At 42.5% G+C, this 21,926-nt stretch overlaps 1 protein-coding gene across 9 annotated transcripts in view; it reads left to right on the plus strand.

The window, feature by feature from the left end:
• HIVEP1 (HIVEP zinc finger 1) overlaps positions 1–21,926 on the plus strand; it is a 130,838-nt gene that overhangs the window by 50,753 nt on the left and 58,159 nt on the right. For all 9 annotated transcript variants that reach the window (XM_069809098.1, XM_069809096.1, XM_069809102.1 and 6 more), the window contains one exon: positions 20,557–20,610. In XM_069809098.1, the coding sequence (XP_069665199.1) occupies positions 20,557–20,610 (54 nt within the window). The remainder of the gene's footprint in view (positions 1–20,556; positions 20,611–21,926) is intronic.

Here is a 21,926-nt window from a genome sequence, read left to right on the forward strand (position 1 = left end):
TGCAAAAGGGGAGAAGCTTTATCCTTTGCGCTTTGTATTTATTCACAAAGAGAAGTTGTCTTTGGCATGCCTGTTTGGCACCAGAGGAGTCCCAGTTATATCCCGTGGAGCTGCTTTTTCTTGTCGGTGTCGTGGGCAGAAGTTTCCTTTTCCTTTCCGTGGAAGGGGAGTGGTGGGTATTTTCCATTGTTCATCACAAGGCTTCGCCACCGCCGGTTGAAAGAGTCCAGGTAAGCTCCTTCTGGAGGCAGGACGGGAGTCAGGAGCGAAGTCGTGGGCAGCTGCTCTGGTGGCTTCCATCCATCCCAGCGCTGTTTGATGAGAGAGAGCGGAGATGCGGGGGGACATGGAGGCGGCACGCAGCAGGGCACGGCGTGTAGGACATCGGTCTGGGCTTCCCAGTTCAGTAAGAAAGACCCACGCAAATCCTAAACAGCGGACAATGATGTCCAGATCTACCTTTCATGCTCACCAGTATGGGTTTAGGGGAGTTTTGAAAGAGGGACGCTTTCTGGGCAAAACTAGGCTATACTGCGTTTACTAAGCATGCACGTTTGTAGTTTATGAAACATAAGAACCGGCCTTAATGTTTGCTTATATTGCTTACAGTACAAATGTCAAATTTAAATGCCTGTGAAGCTTTATTTCATATATTTATTTCAAATGTAATTTGATTTTACTGTGAAAACAATTCATGAGTTAAGTTTGGGATGTGCAGCAGAACCGTGAAGATATTTAATACTTTGCTTAATTTAGAAAAATGACCTTTCAGAGAAAAACACTGTGCTTGTCAAAAATATACTGATGAATTAAATTCTTACGATGCCAATGTCTTAGTTGACTTTTGAGAGCAACCTTACAGATAATGAGTTTTATTTTTATCTTAGATCTGTCTGATTGTAGTGCCTCTTGCAAATCAAGTCACTTTACTGGCTTTTATGGTTATATAAATGCATAGCAAAATTTTGGAAACAAAAGAAAACAAGAGGAAAAACCCAAACCAAAACAACCCAAAGCTGTGTGACCAGTGTGGATACCTGGAATTTTAAACAATATTGCAGTTGTAAAATTGGTACCCCCTTTCACCGCCCCCCCAACCTTCCCCAAACCACCCTTGCAATGCTATCTAGAAATACCATACTTTTATTCCAATTTTAAATGGCCCTAATGGAAACTATGTTGCATGTGATAGCAATGTTGTCTTGCATTAGAAATACTAGGTTGTTGGGTTTGGTTTTTTTGTTTGTTTTTTTTTTTTTTTCCCCACAAAGTCAATGACTTTCAATTTGTAAAAATCTGTAAGGAATTTGAAAGTGACTTTAGTACTTCTTGTAGGTTTCTGACTGATTAAATGGATTTATGTTTAGAAGCTAATCTTGCTCACTTTGACAAAGCTGGCAACTTCAGTGGGTTTATTTGTGCAGATAGAGTGAGAAAGATTCAGCTTTTGATATAAATACTTTAGCTTTCTGGTTTCTGAGAACTATTTTCTTACAGTTAATTATGCATCCTTAAAAATGTGTACATTCATACGCATATGCAGAGAGAGAGAGATGGCAGTTTAGTTTGCAAACTATTGAGCTTCGTTTTGCCTATCAATGTTTTTAATTTTAGTTTGAGTCAGAGCAATCTCCAAAATGTTAAGATAGACTCACATCGAGAGAGTTACAAGCCAGGTCACATATATTGTCACATGTAGCGTCATATACTGTATATAAGTGGCTATTACTGGAACATCAGTATCTTCCAATATATTGCTTTAAAAGTCATTGTTGGGTTGGTTCAGAATGGTCCTTTGAGGTTCTTTTGGGCAGGGACAGATGTCAAAACAGGAGGTTTGCATTCTTGTGAGCCATCGGTGACTGTCGGGACTCGGGGCAGGTAGCGGGGAGAGCGCAGGAGATGGCTCAGCGTGGATGGGCTCGGGAGCGGGTTTGTAGAGGCTAAAAGATGGCAAAACAAAAAACCCCTTTCTGTGCTTGAACTCTAATAATTAAGATGGTTTTAGATGGAGTGGTGCCAACTTCCAAGCAAACAGCTTACAAGTTTAAAAGTCTGTGTTGCTTAAAAGAAATATTAAAGGGTCAGTGGTCAGGTATGCTTGTGACTAGAACTGAAGTGTCTGTATCAGCAGACAAGAGAATCCGAGTTCAGCAGTCTAAAAGGTTGCAATTTGAGTGAAATGCAACAGTAAAGCTAAAATGTGTGATAAAACCACACGGTTTTAGCTTCTTCATTAAATGTTAGCAGTGTTTTACTGTTCTTGTGTTAGAAGTGTCATCTTAATGATTTGGGTTGCGTATTGCATTTGCTGTAAATAGGGCTAGCTTCAAGTCGCTGGTGAAAATAGAAAAGCCCATATTGCTATTTTGATTGCTGTGTTTTTGCTGGTGTTGGTGGGCAGCGAGTTACTGTCATGTTTTGGTGGTTACAGTCAGGTCACTCCGAACTAGGCTCAGCTGAGCATTTTTGGTAATACCGTGAGTATACTCCAACTTTGCAACGGCAAACTTACTGTAAATCTGTGTTGATCTCTTTTTGGGTGGTAGTTTCTTAGAATAGCTTTAGTTATTGTTGGAAGAGTGGCAAGTTTAAAGGGTATTGCATGCATGTAATGGTATTTCATCTCAACCAAAACAAAGGACGTCAGTTTCTAAAGCAACCAGAATTCTTTTGAACTCTTTTCTCATTTCTTTAAAACAAACCCAGAATGATTCCTCAGTACCCTGTCTCGAAGCGGCCCCTGAAAAGTGTTTCGGAGGGAGAGTAACAAGTGGTTCAGTGGGCAATTTTGCAACGACCAGCTGTGGGCTGTGGTGTTTTGGTTTCTGGGTTTTTTTAACCTTTCATGCAGTGCAGTTAGTAGCTGGGTGGTGTTCTGAAAATCACATTTGATCTCCATCGAGAACGTTATCTGTTTGCCCTTACAAGGGTGTGTTCTTAATAGTGTGTTGGGTTTCCCCAGTACACAGCTTCAGTATTTCACGACAAAAGCCCAAGAGCTAATATCCCATTGTGGGTTTCACTGGAATGTTTTCAAACAGAATTGATCAATGAATTCATTTGCAGTGGGAAAGCTAAATCTCAAACACATATTTTAAATATCTGCCCGAAAGCAAGGAGGAAATGAGGGCCAAGATAAACTGGTAAAATAGAACTGGTGAGGAGTTCAGGTCCTAAGACCTACATGTTGATATTAATGAGGTTTCAGTTTGGTCTTTTTTTCCAGTAGTGCTCAACTTGACCTTCCCTGCAACATTTATTATTTTATATACCTGCATTATGTCAAATATTTTCCACCCCTCTGTAAACTAAACTGCTGTAATCTTTTAGGCTCTTTGCATATGGAATCTTCTACAGGCTCCTAAGTTTTTTTTTTTTCCCCTTTGAACTTTTTCAGTTTCTGAATTAGTTGTATTATTATTGTGTATATTTTTCCTGAAGCAACCCAACATTTTATCTGCAAATACTGTCCTCTCCCACAAAGACTTAAAAAAATAAATTGGCAAAGTGCCCAGGAATGAACCTTGTGCACTGTGTGGTTATTTTCAGAGAATCATCGAGACCCAGAGATCAGTTCCTCAGTGCCACGCACCAACAGGTCATAAATAAATGTACGCATAGTTTAAACAGATACAGGGCTTCGACCTATTTCTTTCTTTCTTTCTTTCAGTGCTTTGATCGTGGCTTTTTGCCTTAGCATGCTTGTTGTAACACAGCCTTCCAGGTAAAAACACTTTTCCATTGTCTGCAATTTAGGCTGCTAATGTGCCGGTTGGGTTGCATTGCTCCGGCTGTCCTGTGAGGAGGTGACTCCCAAGGCGTCATATGATAGACTATAGTTAAACTGTGAATTAAGCCAGGACCTTAAACTATTTGCGTGCTCAGAACTATATCCTGGTAATAATTTAAAAACATTATCTGTTTTTCCATGTTTCAATCCCAATTTTACAAGGGTTTTTTAATGAGCACCATTGGGTTTGTCTCTGCTTTTGTGCTAAATTTGGAGTAACAATTTCCAAATCTTTTGTTTACTGTAGATGTGAGGTTATGAAATTGCAGCCACCAAAATCTTTAAAACTATCTACTAGGAGTGTGAATGTGTAAATTTTATCCAGTTGATAATTGGTCGTTAAGGTCAGATTCTGTTACTGAATCCTGGTTTGAGTTGTTAGTGAGTACGTGTTGAGTATTCAGTTTGAATAAAACTTAATTTCTGGAAGTTCTTAAAACTGTCACAGTTTAATACAGTTGGAAGTAATTACTAAATGGGATAAAACAAATGAGAGCTAAGATACTTAAATACCCAAACCATAAGCTTAACATGAATGGGGGGTGTTGTTGGCTTGTGGGGTGAAGTGGCTTTGGGGTTTTGTTTTGGTTTGATTTTTTTTAAAGTATTATATGCTTAAAATTTATTCTAAATTATGAAGCCAAAAGCCAAATACCTGACTACCTGTAAGAAATTGGTTAATCCTGCCTCAGGATTAACCTGGGGTTATTTGGTTTGTAATTATGAATTGTAACTACAGAAAATGAGAAGCTGGACAGAAAGACTGCCAAAGATAGGAAAGCATCAGGTCATCAGCTGTATGAGTATATATTTTAATTAAGTTTAGTCACCAGTAAAATATTGCCCAATGTTTATTTACAAGGGAAAAGGAATGGGAAATGATGTGTTTAGTATTTTCCTACTTGCTGTGATTTCTCTGCTCTTTGAGTAGAGTCCTCAAAGTCTGAACTGATCTATCAGCTTCTCAGGAAGGAGAAAGAAAAAGGAGAAAATAATTTCTGTGCTGTCCTGGTTTTGGCTGCAATAGAGTTAATTTTCTTTCTAGCAGCTGGTATAGTGTTATGTCTTGGATTTAGTATGAGAATAATGCTAATAGCACATTGATGTTTTCAGTTGTTTCTAAGTAGTGTTTATACCAAGTCAAGGATTTTTCAGCTTCTCATGCCCAGCCAGCAGGGAGGCTGGAGGGGCACAAGGAGTTGGGAGGGAACACAGCCAGGACAGCTGACCCAAACTGGCCAAAGGGGTATTCCAGACCATGTGACATTGTGCCCAGTACATAAACTGGGGGGAGTTGGCCTGGGGGGGTCGCTGCTCGGGAACTAACAGGGCATTGGTTGGTGAGTGGTGAGCAATTGCTTGTGCATCACTTGTTTTGGATATTCCCATTCTTTTATTATTATTGTCATTTTTATTATCATCATTATTATTGTTTTCTTCCTTTCTGTCCTGTTAAACTGTCTTTATCTCAACCAACGGGTTTTACTTTTTTTTATCTCTCTCCCCCATCCCACTGGGTGGGGGGGAAGTGAGCAAGCGGCTGCGTGATGCTTAGTTGCCGGCTGGGGTTAAACCACAAGAAGTGCATAATTTCTACAGTGTAGACACTGTTTATTGGCTTTGTATTTTACTTAATAATTTTATTTTTTTCCCCCCATACTACCTTTTTCCCTGCTTTTGTTCTCCTGTCTCCTTTCCTTCGCCCTCACACCTTTCAATGTGGAGCAAAATATTTGCTTCTATTTCTGAGAACCACAAAGAAAGAGAGAGAAATGCTGTCTGAGCTCTGTGCACAACCTGCGGTCTTCCCCAAGTTGGAGGCGTCAGAAGCCTTTGACCTGCCACGTTTCATGCGGGGAATACCAGGTATGTGCAGGTATGTGCATTTAGTTGGTGGATGCCCACCTTGTCCTACCACTCACAGCCTTAAATAATAGCACCGGGTGAATCTGGTGACAGTGGAGGGGAGCAGGAAGGTCTTGCTGACGTGAATCTTGGCATAGGAGGGGTTGGCAAGAGAGGAAACGCGAGAGAGGTGGAGGAACACCGAGCCCAGCCTTGCTCCTGGCTTTTCTGCACTGGAAAAATAGAGTCATTCCAGGAGTTTTGCATGATGGTTTATAACAATGAACAGGGTGAATCTGGAGAAGATACGAGCATTAGGGAGACGAACAAGTATTTGGAAAAGAATAAGCATTAGGGAAGCAGCACTTGTTCCTTGGCGGGTGATCACTAACGATTTGTCGAGAAAGTCCGAGGAAGGAGCGCCCAAACTGCGGAGGCAGAAGGTGCCCACCGTGGGATGGACCACCGGCTGCCTTCCCGCTCCACAGGCAGGTGCCCTGGGACATCACGGCGGGCCGGGCTCGGCTGTGCGCGTCGGTGAAAAGTGATGCAGCTCTCCCTTCCAGCACAGGACGCCATCGGGAGAAGGTATCAGGTTGACAGCCGTGGACTGGGTTCTCCTCTCCTCCAACACCTTTTCACTTTCCTCATATAACGCCCCTTCGGTGTATATTCGGTTTGGGGGAAACATTGCTGGTATTTAGTAGGGCTCTCATAAGGTTTAGGGAGAAGTCGGCGGAGCCTTTTCCTTCAACACAACTCCAGGTGCCTAGGAGAGACAGGGAGACTCGGTGGTCTGCTAGCCAGTGTGAACCCCCTCAGAGGAGAGAAATTAAAGAGCCAGAGAGGTGGTCCAGTTGGCCTCGTTCTCCCCCCCTTCCCTTCTTTGTGCGTGCAAAGTTTCCGATGTTATTTTTCATCCTATTAACCATGCACAATTTTTGTCTCGGTTACCCTTTCTCTGGCTGGAAATGTGGAAACTTTGAGCAGAAATTTATTTTAGCTGAGCTGTTGGAAAAAAAATTCAGAAAAATACTTCTGTAAATAGGTAAGATATTTAAAACGGAAATAAACAGATTAGGGTATATATGGGGCAAATGCCATTTAAAATCTTAATAGTTCTGGAAATTTGGAGCTGATTCTAAGTCATTAATTTTAGTGCTACCAAGAAAATTTCCAAATAGGCATGTTAAAAACAAATAAAAAAAAGCAGTTCCAGGACATTATACTGGGTTTGCATTTTCATTGTTTTAGTCAAGTAGCACATTCTAATAATTTCTTCTCCCACTAACCGTATTTTCTAGAAGTCATTGTTCCAACAAAACAAACCAAAACCAAAATCTTACTGTAAATGAGTTAATAAAGTTGGATGCAAGTCTTTCTACTCTGTTGTGGCACAGGGTCGATTTGTGTAAAATCTTTTTGTTGAAGCCCCCCAAAAATAAATTCTGTTTGAGGTCTTGGAAGTCCCTGGATGCTCACTTCGGCACATCGCTATTGAAGCGAGCGAGCTCCAGGCTGAATCGTTCACTTCCAAATGCAGGATGGGATGGTGTGTGCGGCAGCTTGCTGTGGCTTTCTCCCACACGTTCCTCACCGCCCCCTCATCTTCAATCAGACAACGCAAAATTGAGCATGAATTCTAAATAAAAAAGGAAAAAACACCCGGGTGATGTTCAGATTGCAGAGTGCCATCATTTTGTAGGTGTATGAGAAGCAGCGAGTTAATCATCTTCCTCAGCTTGAAAGTAGAGAAAGAAAATTTCACCAGTAAACCTGGAAAAAGGGGGGGAAAGGGCCAGGTTTTGGTTTGGGGTTAGATTTTACTTTATTTTTTTAAAGAAATCCTAGTAGTTTGCCGTTCTGTGGCAATAGGAACTGTACTTCTTGTGGGATGAGGTGAATGTGAGTGGATCTATATGTTTGCTTCATTTTTCAAAACACTATTTAGCATATTAATAATGCACTTAACTATCTGTATGCTACCATATCTGTTTCCTCTTCTTACTTAATAAACAAAACCTTCTGAGCTTCTCGTAATAACTAGGTTTTTGTATAAAAATTAATGAACTAAATATGCAGTGTCAACATTCCAGGTTTGGTTTTTTTTTTCCAAGGTCTTATTTGTTGTCTAAGGATCTCTTAGAGAGAATCAAAAAAGGAGTGCCAGTAAGATATTCCAGCCTACTTTCTTTTATTTCTCGGGGAGAAATATATTATATATCTTGGAGGCAGAGGGGAGAGAGGGCATTTCAACTTTTTTCTTCAGATTTGATGCTGATTACCATCCAGGGCACACAGCAAATGCTTTAACAACAACCCACACCCCCACAAAGAAAGAGAAGGAAACAGATTTTAGTCAGGACTCTACTTTGGAGGAGTCGTGAAAGATTTCACTGTTTCATTCCAGTTCTCTATAAATCCAGCCCCACGAAAGACCTTCTGGGGCCCTATTGCAACACATCTTTGTTTGTCAACAGTGCTTGTAAATCATGCCGGGTTGTTCGTCTCTGCTCCCTTCTACCACATAGGTGTGATCTGAGCAATTTTGGCTTTTTGCAGCCGTTGGGGACGGGGCAGTGCTGTCCTTTACCGGTGAGCCGGGCTGGGCAGGGTGCCCGCAGGTGGGACCGGGAGCGGGGAGCCAGCAGCCGCCGTGTCCCCCGGGGCCAGCCGGAGCAGGAGCGGAGGAGGAGAGAGACAAGACGCGAGCTGGCTGTGCCGGAGACAGGTTTTAACAAGTGCCTTGGGACCAGCACAGCCCTGCTCCGAGCGGAAATCCTTCGTTTTACGGGACTTGGGGAAGAGGAGCAGGGGAGCTTGAAAATGGCTCGTGCGGTTTGCAGGGTAACCAGGTAGGTGCTTAAAGCTGAGCACAGCGTTAGCAGGCTGGTGTGTGGCTGTGAGCAGAAAACAGTCCCTTCGTAATAATGTGGACGTTTGTCCCTTGGCCTCCTGTGACCGAAGGCTTCAAGTCCTCTGTTTTTCCTGAAGAAACAGATACCTGCTTAGATGGGAGGTTGATAGCTGGCAGGACGCGGGCTGCTTCTGGTCCCCAGGATGTTTTCCTCTCCTCTGTCCCCTCTACCTGAAAAAAAAAAAAAAAAAAAAAAACAAACAAAAAAAAACCCAGACATTTTGTACAGCCTTGTCTTACAAGGCTTATCTGCCATTCAGCCCCTGAATAAGCAACTGAAATAGTTGGGACACCGAGGTTTCTACAGTGCCGGAGGGTTATGGTGTAGGACCTGTTGCTGTGGGATGCTCTGCAAGGTCAGCTTGCAATTTCTCCTTCAATTAATGGTTAGTGGCTTAGTAGCTCCTTTCTAACAGTCCTTTAAAAGTAGTAAAATAAGAAAGCTGCAGCACTGTTTGTAGTTTCAGCTCATCCTGATTCGCTAGGAATGTATTGGGGAATATACAATCCATTTTTATTTCCTTTTGGTACAGAACATCTCCCTTATGTGCCTGATTTCTTCTCAGCATGCCTGCTGAGCGGCCCTCTCCTTCCCAAAGTCGTACCTTGGGAAGTGTCTGGCAAGTTTGGACGATTTAGGGTAATCGTCCTGCAACTTCCTTGCTTTGTTTAGGGTCAGCCTGAACCTGTGTAGGGCATGTGCAGTTTCTGGAGAGGTGGTTTATCCTTGCTCCTGCCATCTTTGATGGGAATGGCACACAGACTGGAGAACACCCGAGTGCTCAGTGGGATGCTCTAGACGTAGTTTTTGTCTCAGGTCTTGAGGGAGGATGGGAGTAGGCAGAGGAGAAAAGTAAAATAAATCACTGAAGTGAGGCATTGGCTTTTATTACGCATATTTTCCACCCCCAATTTGTGTATGCCCTGGGAAGAGAACATGAACTGCCTAGGGCTGTTTTGTTTGTAAGCCTCTTAAGAGTGGCTAAGCCCTGGTTCATGGCTGGAGCATGTTGCTAACAAGAAAATATCATATCTTTGTGCCTTCGCTTAAGTTTTGTGTTTCAGGTACACCTAGTCCTACATCAACTTGTATTGACTGGTTTTTCAAAGGCGGTTTTTCCTTCTCTCAGTCCAATTTCTGTTGTTTTTCACTTTAAAGCTGCAGCTGGTAACATTTCATTCAGCATATTAAAAAATCAGGGCAAAAGTAGAAGATTACTATGGAAAAATAAACGTGCAAAGTCCACAAAGCAAGGTTTAGCATAACAAGTTAATTGTGGATTTTTAGGTTTTCGGTTTTTTAGCGCTAACACCCACTGATGCCGTTATGACTGTTCACATTTTGGACTGTATTCACACACTTTGACTTGTAACATTAAGACCTATTAAGTTCTTGGAAAAACAAGCAAGCAAAAAATGAGGGACCTTAGTTAAATTCATGAAAAGTTTTAACTTTGCATTTAATGTTTAGTTATACTAAAGGATGATTTTGAATTTGAAGGTGAGGGCGATTTTGCAGCTCTGTTCAAAGTGGATTTACCGACTATTTACCATTGGTCTGGAGGAAGTCTTAAGCTGTGTGTTAGAGTGAGTCCAGTTACAGGGATGATACTTGAAGATGCTCCAGCGCTGGCAGGAGCCGGTGAGGAAGGAGTGGGCAGGGTGGTTGGACGTGATGACCTAGAGGCACGTTCATTCTTTGAGCTACGTGGTGAAGGGACAGTGGTGTTCGTCGGGGAAGCTGGGTTTTAAAGACAGGTTGGAAATTAGGACAGCGTTTTAAAGAAGAAAGAGTATCGAGTGAAATCCCCTAACACACCCTAGAAGAAAAATCTCTTGTGTGTAAATTTATTGAGAGGCTGGTATTTACACATTTTGCAGTCGATACCTGCTCCTTAACAGAAAAACACTGCCTGCCGTTTTACAGTTAATAAAAATGTGCCTCTGTCGATTCCGTTCTTTTGAGTGATCCGGGAAAGAGCACGCATAGTGAAGTGGCAGTGTTGCTGATTTGATGGAGTTATCCACAGAGGTGAAGATGAAGATGCAAATGAAGATGCAAAGGATTTCAAAATGCCATTAGGTTGCTGTGCAACCATATTATAAAATGACAAATTAAATTCAGTGTGGATAAATGCAAAGTGATGTCCACAGGAAAAATACTCTAGCTTTTCATTTAGATTGAGTCGCTTGTTAACACTTGGGCATGAGATCTGGGGGTCATATATTTGTGTGGAGAAGTCAACTGTATACTCACTAGCTGTCAAAAAGCAAATAAAACATTAGGAATGTTTATGGCAGTAGTAGAGAAAAACATATCTGTCACAGTAGCGTCTGTGCTGTGCCTTCATCTTGAATAGTGGGATCAATTCTGACATCTTCCTCCTAATTCTCTTTCCCTTCTTCACTTCCACCTCTAGAGAGGACAAAACAGTGCTGCAAAAGCTGGAGAGGTACTAAGTCTATTGAACAGCTTTTGTTTTTACAAATGACCAAATAGATGAGGCCCTGCAGTTTGAAGAAGAGAGATGTGAAAATCTCATACGGATTCAAAGCACTCTTGGAGAAACTCATGTAGGAATAGTCTGTGATACCCATGAGGTTCAGCTGCAGCTCCTGGGGCTTGCTTCAGAGCTGTGCAGTTTTAAAGTCCGGGACTTGCTGTGTGTCCTCTTCTGCTTTTCCCTCGACTTCTGCTCTTGGCTGCTGCTGGAGCAAGATGTTGGGCTGGACTTTTGGCTTGACCCTTGTAGGTTTCTGCTTTGCTTCGTTTTTTGTTAGTGTCATCAAAAAAACAGGGTTTTTTCTTAGCCAGCAGTACTATTTATGGTCCATCTTAATATCAGGTGATTATAAGAACTTCAGTATCTAAAGGTCTAATCATTTAAACCATTTCTATCAAGATTTTAGGATCTCAGTAAAGAGATAATTTTTAAGGTATATGCTAAGCTTAAGAAAAGTAGCCTGTGTTTAAACAGGGTTGTTGGTGCTATGGGTTCCTGAGTGCTGAAGGTATCTGCTTACATGATTTCTGCCTTGTAAACTCAGTAGCGTGTGAGGAACTCCACAAATAGAAGAAATTACAGAGCAGTTTGACCCCTCAAAGAACTTGCAGAAAGCCTCCCCGCTGTTGTCTCAGGTGATGAAACACCAGCTCTTGATGTCGTTCTACCTGTGGAACCAGTTTTGTGCCTTTCTGTGTTGGGCAAGCCCTCCCTCAGCAGCCTTGCAGGTGAGGATGAGTGGGTTTGGAGTACCAGAAAGGTGGATGGAAAGCTTTTCCCCTGTTTGGCAGGGGAGCGGCTGGCTTGACTGTTTGCTGCTTTGGTATAGGAGCTCTATTTGAGAAAATGGAGAAATTAAAGAAATCTTTTGGGCCCCACGTGGTGCTATTTTTACATATGTTTCTGGTGGGTGGAAAAGTTGTTTGGTTTTTTTTAGAAATGCTTGCAGGTATTTCACTGGCATTTATTTAATTTCTGCGTTAGGCTTTAAAAAAAAAATTAATACATGAAAACCAAACATTTCTTCCATTTCTGGGACATCAGATCAAAGGCCAGTAGACTTACAGGGGAGGGAACCTGTCTCAGTGCAGAAGGTATGAAGATGCTCATAGCAGCAGCTTGGAGAAGGTGGTGAACCTACAGCATCTCGTGGCTTTAATATTTTGTTTTAACTTTTAACCCTGATATTGGGTTAGATATAGAAAAAACCCCAGAAAGCCGAAATTAAGCCTGGAACAGCGAATGCCCTAGAGGCTGTTAAATAATTATTAAGCAGATTTTAGTGATAATAGTCACCCTGTCCTAGGTACACAGCTAGAATTTGGCAGTCTGGGCAGAACAATGCTCTAGCCATCAGCATAGCAATGGTGTAATTATTGTGCTAGGTGGCTGATTAGGAGCTATGCAAATGGAATTGCAATCAGTACCTGTGTTTGTGCTTTGGTACAGGAGGGAGACAACGTGTAAATGAATTATCTTTGGTGACACAGCTGGCGGCTCTCAGAAGTACGCTTAGGATCTAGGACCTCCTCCCTTTGTGGGGCAGGTGGAAAAGGGACTAGCCATGGAAAGTGCCACCCTTGCACGGTGGCTTATGCAGGGTGAAAAGGTGCCAAGCAGGAGATATTTCTGGAGATACTTCACCTGCACTTGGGAATTTTTGTGCTTGGCAGCTGCTGTGCCTGTCCCCACAGGTGCCTTGCTGTTTGCTATATCCTTCTGAAAGGTGACAGCCGTCCAAAAATCCTCTTCCCCCCACCTCCTGTGCTCAGTTTTTAATGAGTTTTAAAGCCTCATAATAAAAAATTCAAATCACGTAAACAAAAAAAAAAGTTGAAAGCTCCCCAATCGTAAATTGATGACACAGGGACTGAGTTTGGGTTCATATGCAAAGCGCTTATGTAATTTATGCGCATACACCTTGTCAACCTCATCAGGAGCCCTTGCCATGCTTAAGTAATATGTGTGATGGCAAGGATAAAGCTATTAGATATTTAATTTATATACAACCTCTCCATTGACTGTTTTATTGTACATACAGTATAGCTGTTTAATGCCGATACGAATTTAATCTGCACATTACAGGTTGTATTTTCAAATATGCAAGCTTTTTTTTTTTCTTAAAATGAAGAATAATCAGAGGAGGATTTTTATCTTCTATTTTCAACGGGGTTATGTAAAGTATCTGTCATGGGTTCTTATTTTTAAATGCAAATAATTATATATGGCAGGGAGTGTGATGAGCATTCAAAGTTGACATTAAAATGAAAATGCCTAAAATTTTCCTGAAAAACTGATCAAACAGGTCATTAGTCAAGGTTATGATGACTAGTAGAACATTTTAAGATGTTTTAAACCTCATTTAAGATGTTTAAAAAAGAAGTTGATAGTTTTTAAAATGACAGGTGCTCCTGCATCATCCTACTAGTTGCTAAGAGTTTTGAATTCACGTAATTTTTAAGAGGTCTTTTTCCCCCCGCCTCTCTTACAGCTGTGCAAGCAATCTTCAAGCCCAGTAGCATCTGAGAAACTGAGATTTAATCTGGTTACGTTGCATTTTTGGTAGGCTGGGGACATCTGCGCTATCAGTTATCAGGCTCAACGTTTGCCAACCCATTAAGCCGTGGTGCTGTGATTCTCTAAGCCCCAAACTGGAAAGGAGCAACTGCAAAACAAACCGTACACCAAAAAGTGTCAGGTTCCCACACTGTAAAATGACAGAGAAGATGTGGGGACTGTGTTTCCTCATCTGATCTCTTCCTTTTTATCTTGAGTGTTCCTCATTGAATTAAAAAGGGAAATATACGGGGACAGAAGAGTGGTTTCTAATTAAAAGTAGATTTAAATTTGAGCGAGAAGAGCGCCTTGTCCTATGGGTTTCGTGAAGGGTCTTTTTCCTGCTGTTCACCAGCTTTGTGGGTGTTCATCTTGCGGGAGCAAGGCAGCGGTGGGATCTCTGGGCCATCGGAGGCGTCCTCGGGTGCCCGGGTCCGCTGGCCATTGCACCTCCTGGCTGCGTGTGGTCCCCTCCTTGGGCAGCCAGGGACGGTGCTGCCGTCCCTCCTTCCCGCTGCGAGACGTGGCTGCGGTTGGGACCCTCTCCCCCGGCTCTGCTGCTTGGGGTTTGGGTTTGGAAGCCTGCGAGGGACGGGCAAGAGGCAGCATCCCCCCGACTGCCCCGCCAGCTGCGCCGCGCTCTCAATTAATCTAATGGGCTCCATGTACAGACAAGACTCTTGCCTTTTTTTTTTTTTTTTTTTAATTAGCGGGTTAAAGGCAGTCTTGGGATTCATCTCAGTTAACCAAAACGCATTAGGACTGCGGCGCTCTTGTTTTAGCAAGTTGTAAAGAGCCTTCCCTCCTCCTAGCGAAAGCCAAGCGTTGCAGCCTCCTCGCGCTGGGGCGCGGGTGCTTCTCCATCCTCCCCGGTCCCTGGCGGGATGCCCTGGGGTTAAACGCTGCTTCTGGTGCCCGGGGAACCCGCCACCCGGGAGCCTGCGTCAGCTCCGCGCGGTGCATCGTCCTCGGCGACGCGCTGCTGCCCTTCCCACCGTTGCCTGCGCCGCGTGGGCACGGATGCTCGAAGCGCGAGGCTTTCCACCGGGGGAGGTGTGAAATGGCTCGAGTGGGACCCGGGGGGGTGGGCTCGGGTCCCTCCGTGTCAAATCCGAGCCCTTCTTCATCCACTGTGCCGCTCTGCACTGCCCAGGTGGTATTTTTATTTATTTCTTTGTTTGTTTATTAATTTATGCAATAATAAGTGTTTTCAGGCACACTTCTCATCCAGTGAAATGCAAAGCACTTTGTTACTGGCGCAGTAGCTTAGTGGGTTTCGATAGTCAGAAGATGGAGATTTCCACGCAAGGTCTCAGTCTCTTTTTACTTGCTCTCTGAATATAAGTAGCGAGGGTAAATGCACTGTTTTGAACTTTCATCAGTGGTTTTCTCAAGCTGTGCATATCCCTCCAAAAAAAGAAAACCCACCTACGGTTCTGTTTTCAGTAATACTGCCCAATGGATAGACTGATTGCATTAATGCGCTTCAGCTGAAGAGTATTTTCTCACTGCAGTTCTCTTCTCTGCTAGTGATCTAGATGATCAGTGAAAGAAAAAATAATTAAAGTGGTATCTTTCTTTGTGTCCACTGAGAAAGCACGCAAAATTATTTTTAAAATTACTTTTCAAATGTCTTCTGATGCAGTAAGGTAAGAGAGAGTGTGATTTTGAGAAAGCAAGAAAAGCTGTTGCCATCTGAAGCTGTTTTGCAGGAGGTATTTTTAGGATGACTCAGGCATAAGGCCTGAGAATTGTTCTTGTCTTTAACTGAAGGGAAAAAAATGCTAACATTTTCCTTCCAGCTGTTTTGGTTAAATATTTGGACATACAGCCCTAGCCTTTAAGGAAAGATAGGAGCTTGTATTTTTTAAAGTTTTGATTAAGTAGCCTGTTCTTAGCATCCAACATGGTGTAAATCTGCTAATTTTCCACTGATAAATAAACAGAGTATATGAGATTTAAAAAAAAAAAAAAAAGGCATTTTTAATTTTTTTTTGAGCAGAAGTTTTGCGTCTTCAACAAGGAGCCAAAAAAATCCCTTTTTACAGTGATACAGGCACATGCAAGTATGTACAACGAAAACTATTTGTGTTTAGGTGGTTTGCACAAGCTAATGAACCTTTCTCGGGCACCACTGCCATGTAAGCTTTCCTGGTGGCTTAAAAGCAGTCCTCCTCAGTGACTGCTTCTTCATTCCTCTGTGTGTTGTCGCTGTATGGGGTGCCTTGTTCAGCAGGACGAAGTCATCTCATTACACTGGCATGGGGACTGTCGTGAGCAAAAAAGAGATGAAAAAACCAAAACAAAACCCACAAATGGAAGATTTCTTTTGCTCCAGCTTAAATTGCTGTCAGAAGTTACTGGTTTCATATTTTGCAAACCTCATACTGTTCAGTATTTCTGCTTTCCTTGCTGAAATTCCTAAACCTTTATTTTTCTTCCTTTACTGACCATACAAATAAGGCCTTTAAAGCTTTTCTTGAAAAATCCTCATGCATTTCTAACACAGGTAAAAATGTTCAGGTTTGTATATGTTGATATGCTGGTACTTTTAAAAAAACCACCTAAAGATCTTTATAAACTGCATTTTATTTGTGGTGTAATTAAAATCTGTGAGGTTATATCTCTCAGTGAAGATCAAAAACAGAGAATGTAAAGCTTTTGAAAAATCTGCCTTATTTTTTCGTTTAAAAACCCACCACAGCACCACCGTATCAAACTCAGACTGATGGTATCCATTTAATGATCTATCACAGCAGGAGGCGTGTAAAACAAGAAGCGTATATTACTGCATGCCAATCTTCTTCCTCGCGTTCTTAAAAAGCGCAGTTACATTATATATTTAAAACCCCAAGGAATTTGATGATATTTCCATGCAGGAGATAACCTGCTGGGAGAGCGGTATTGGACAATAACACGAAAAGGTTTAGTACAGGAGTAAGAAAAGCCATTGCACCCGTGTTGTTTCATTTTATTTTACACACACACACATATACATATATATATATATCTAAAACTGTATATTTATAATATATCATCTATTATATGATGTTACCTGTGCTTTGCTTGTTTGTGGTATGCACCTGCCTGGGATAACCAAGAGCTGCCTCCGTGGCTTGTGACACTGCTGTCACGTAGAGTGTCCTCTCTATACAGCGGCGTATAGGATGATTTCTTTCATTGCTGCTCCACTTTTCCCCCTCTAGTAAGGACTTAATGAGAAGTGTCCTGTCTTAAATGAGAGTGTGTTTGTCACCGTCACCGTTTGCTTCTAGATGTGTGCTACTCCAGAAGGCTGTCTGCTGAAGGTTGGGGACATTGGGAGAGGTCTTATAATAATCCAGTCATCCAAGATAGGTACTATTGTGCTATTGTATGGGAAATAGAGGGTGCTCTGCCTGCCATGTGTTAGAAATTTCCATTAGTTAAATTATTTTCTCTTATCCTAGTAAAGGTAAGTAGTAGTCCAGTGATAAAGAAATGTTACCTTTGTAAAATTTTCAGAATAGACAGTATCTTCTGTATCACAGGTTTAAATCTGAAATGATACTATATCAAATGAGTATTGGATCAGATAATACTATTTGCAGTTAATAGTGGACTTTGCAGTTTTCAGTTCCTCCTAGGTTTTGCAGCTGATTTTTGTGTAATATATTTTTCTTATGAAGAGTTTTCAAAGGTATGTACCGTTAGAGAATCTATAATATTATTGTGAAAGAATATGGTACATTATGTGAAATAATTTGCCTTAAAATGTTTCACATACGGCTAATGTAATGAGACAAAGGAGAAGGAAGTGACGGGATAATAATATAAATTTGATGTTATTTAGCAAGTCATTGTCGGCGTGCGTGCCAGTTGTCCGAAGAACCAGGGAGGCTGCGTTTCGGTGTCCCTGGGGTGGGTGGTCCGCAGCCCACTGTTCCCACCTGAAACGCAGCGGTTCGTAAGGCAGTCGCCCATGTAGAATCTGTAGTTGTAAAGTGCGGCAGACTGGGAAGCAGCTGCCACAGATTTTGTATGATGGTGTTAAACATGCTTTGGTGTGATCACAAGAGCAGGTAGCTGTGGGATGTGGCTCGTTACAAGGGTGTAGTCCTCAATGAAACGTTTAGCAAGTAGACCCATGTTAATATCCATGCCTCATTTACAGTCACAATCGGTGCTCTCGGTTTCCAGAACCAACACTGATATTTTTTCAGTGTTCATGATGCTCAAAACTGTTTGGCCCAGAGATACCTCCATAGGTATGGAGACATGTACACAACAAATATAACTCATTGGAGAAAACATATAAGGAGGTGCAGGAAGTGTAGGAGACTTTCTGGCTGCATACCAAGCACATGTTTACCTAGTTATTATTTCTGTTATCTGTGGTTCTTTGTTTGGGATTACAGTCTGACAAAGAAGTGGTTGGGAATTTCTGATGGGAACTCTTTTTTTTTTTTTTTTTTTTTTTTTTTTTTTTAATGAGGGAGAGAGAATTCAGCTAAGGAAATCAAAGCATTTAATTTTTCTGTCAGTCTAATGTGGCATGCTTCCAAAATACTTAAGTAATTTTTCTCTATAAAATAGGATGATCATGAATTGAAATGCATACATTTCTTGTAGCATTTATGTGAAATGTGCAGATAATTCTTTTAATAATGGAACGGCAGTTGTCTGTATACTTAAGAATAAATTTTGTTGGCGAATCTTCTACATCCTCTCAAGATAAACACCGTATCTTGTGCGTTAGATACATCTCTAAACAGAGGGGAAATGAGTTTGATAGCCTATCTATGGTTTTGATTGCTTGTTGCTTTTTGGTAAATCTTACAGCTCCATTTACAGGGTTAATTTGTTGACTTTTTTTTTTTTTTTTTTTTGCTGTGTGTTCATGTATTTCTTCAGCTGTCATGCAGCTTTGGAAGTTGCTTATTTCATCACCTTTCTGTAAAGCAATAATCTGTGGGAAAACAGTATAAGATTGCCACATAAATTTTTCTCTAATAGCATTTGTGGCATGTGTATATAAAAGATGCTTTGTTTAAGTTTCCTCTTGTTTTTGCTGGAAATTGTTATTTACAGCCCTTTCTATAAAAAAATGTATAGATACATACAGTATTTCAGCTGTAGCTGAAATCCAGGAAGATGTTAATATCAAGTCTTGGTAAAGAGCTGGCGAAGGGTTGTTCTCTTTTTGAGTTGCTTGTGTTTGTCTTCAGCAGCCAGTAAGTCAGTACAAAAGAAACTGTGTATAAAACTTCCCTTTAATTATGTACGTATGTCTCGCAAACCTCAGAGGAAGAAGGAAGAAGTTTGGCTTTTAAACTGCGGTGGTAGTCTTTCTCATTAGAAGCTTCATTTGCTCTGGCTCTGGGAGTCTGCCTGGTTAGCATCCTTGTGAGACGGTTTGGCGCATTCTCTGGGACAATGTACAGGAGAGAAATTATTGAGCTTTAGTGAGAAAGGAAACCCAGTACTAGTTTTGAAAGGCAGAAATGCAGAACTGGAGTGAGCTGAACAAAACTCGGTCTTAAAACCTGCGAGGAGGGTTTGTTTCAGTTTTGTAATTTTTTGGTTTTACTGAGAAAATAATTGGAAAACAATTTCAGACTTCATCTGTGAACAAATGGTTCCAACCTGCTTGGGTGGTTCAGCTCATAAATATTAGAGAAGTCATTTAAACCCACTGATTTAAAAGTCTGTTGAAGAAAGGACCATTTTCTAGAAACCTGGTGTTGTATAGGTACGGTGAGTAGAAGTCAGACCAAGTAACAGCCTCCACTTCCATGAAGAAAGAGGTGAGGACTTTGCAGAGCTGTCCTCCTCCTTCTGTGTATGGCAGCCATGAAGTCTGGTATTTCTTGAGTTGTAGCAGTAGAGTCGGAGAGGTTTAGGATGAATGCAGTTATGTTCTAGTCTTTCAATTTAATTTTATAAAAACTGCCCCCCCCCCCCAAGGGAAAAAAAAAGAAAGAAAAAAAAAAGAAAGAAAACAAAAAGAAAGGAAAAAACAAGAAAAGCTTTCACAGGTATTTTGGAAAATAACCAATTATATCTGAAAGCCATGTTCCAAGCTCAGATCTCGGTCGTTCAGGCCATAGTTTGATGTGGAGCTCAGCCTCTCCCAGTGCCACCGCTTCCTACCAACACAACCTCTTACCCTGAAGCCACTCCGAGGACTGTTTGCTACCAAAAAGAACTCGGTCTCAAGTTTTTATTCATTCCAGCTGCCCCTTTTCTTGCTTCTTGCTCTGCATGTGCAAACGCACAGGCGTGCAGAACGAGGTCCCCCCTTCCCGCGGGATCTCCGGCGCAGCAGCGGCAGAAACGCCGTTCCCTTCCCGACACCGATGTGTTTGGGGGGCAGCAGGCGATCTGTGAAGAACGAGGCGAGAGTAAAGACTCGAGGCTGCTTTTTGCTCCTGCTGCGCGTGTGGGAATTTGGGGTAGTTTCACGGAGGAATAAGCATGGGGCGACCGCTCACCCCCCGCTACTCCCGTGTGACAGTATTGGCTCCATCGCTTCACGTAGCAAATCCTGTTTGCTGTTTCTAGCGCCGTGTTTAGTGCTGCATTGTCTTGTTCTAGCAGCATTTTTCAAAAACGTATTAAAATACTCTGTAATGCACCATAATATCTATTCCGAAGAGTCCCCCGACTGCATAAATTATTATAGGTGGCACGAAACTACAGCGGGATTAGCCGTTGACTGCAGATCCAATGCCAGTGCTTTTCTTTCTCAGTTCCGTGTAATTTAACATGTCAATAGCCTTGCTGGTAAAACATGATAAAATTTTATATGGCTGTATTACTCATAATGTACCACATATTTATGTGTGAATGGTATCACTCCTAAATATAAACAGATAGTTCAGGACAGATTTCAGTAAATTACTTTCTAAAATCTTGGGGTTTTATATATGTATTTTAATAATGACTTCTCTTTCTTGCAGACAAAATTGAAGAAGCACAAAAACAACTTAATGGAACAGAAGACCAACAGAGAGGTAATAAACAAACCCGGAAAATGAAATAGAAAAAAAAGCATTGCGATTCTTGAGGCTGAACCAAAGCCTTCCTGCATCAGTGAAAAGACTGCGCTGGGCTGGGTGCCGGATGAGGCCCCAGGCATGTCTGTCTGCAGATCAGGGGCTGTGTCTGTAACACCCCAATTTTGCTGAGACACAAAGGCTTTGTTTTAACCGCTTGAGTAGCTGCCTTGACCTTGATGAGACTGCTGAAGCTGTAACGTTAGGGATGTGCACAAGTTATTGACTGCAGTCTGTGCTAACCATTGGATCGTGGTATGATTTACCTAATCATTAATAACCATATTTGGTTGATGGCAAGCAATACGTGATGATTTCTAACAGATGCTGAAGGGGGATTGATCATCGCAGGTTATTTTAAGAAACAGATGACCTGTGACAGATTAAATCTGTGCGTTAGAGCTTGGAAAGCTGGTGGAACGTCGTTGCGTTCCAAGGCTGGCTGGCTGCGGCGGTACCTGTTCGGCTGTGTGATGGAGCTCTCCCGCACGCCCGCGGGGATGCCCAGAGAGGCACTGCGGAGGGGAGCCCAAACAACGCTTTGCCAGGCTACTACTGTGCCCGTCACGGGAGAGCTGCGAAAGGTCCATCCCCACAAGCCCAGAGGAGCACGGGGGCCGGCAGAAACCCAAATTAAGGACTCGGAGGAAGGGAGACCCTGTCCCGGTCCCCTCCCAGGGCTGTCCCCGCAGAGCCGCAGCCCCAGTGTCCAGGTGTGAAACCCATCACCACGAGCGATGGGGAGCAGCTCGTGGTCACTTTTCAGACTAACAGCATTCCTAGCTGAGGGTGTGGGACACCGTGGGGGATGCAGGGGAAAAGCTTTTCGGGATTGCACGGGACTGAGTATGGAATGTCTAGGAGATGAACCGAAGGTGGACAAAGTGAGGGAGTTAGGCGATATGGGAAGGAACAAAGCAGAGGGATAACTGGAAAAAAGGGTCTGTTTGCATGCTAGCAGGGTCTGTCCTGTCTCCTTACTGAACCCCACCTTCAGCTGTTCTCCAGTGAGGGGCTCTTTACTCCGTGAGTGTGTCTGTGGTGCAGCAACTGGAGCGAGTGTGGGTGTGATTGCTAGCAAAGATCATGCCAGAGGAGCCAGTGAGTAGGTAAAGTGGGCTGGGGTCCAGGATGGGTTTGGAGGTCTTTACGGGCCACCTCTGGGTATGAGAGCAGCTGCGTCTCTGTAGGGGTGAGAGCACAGGGGGGTGGCTACTGGGAACAGGGGAGTCCTGGACAGCTCTGCCGGCATGTGCGATGGTCTGTACCAGCAG

The sequence above is a fragment of the Haliaeetus albicilla genome, chromosome 21 (assembly GCF_947461875.1).
Source record: "Haliaeetus albicilla chromosome 21, bHalAlb1.1, whole genome shotgun sequence".
Taxonomy (NCBI): Eukaryota; Metazoa; Chordata; class Aves; order Accipitriformes; family Accipitridae; genus Haliaeetus; species Haliaeetus albicilla.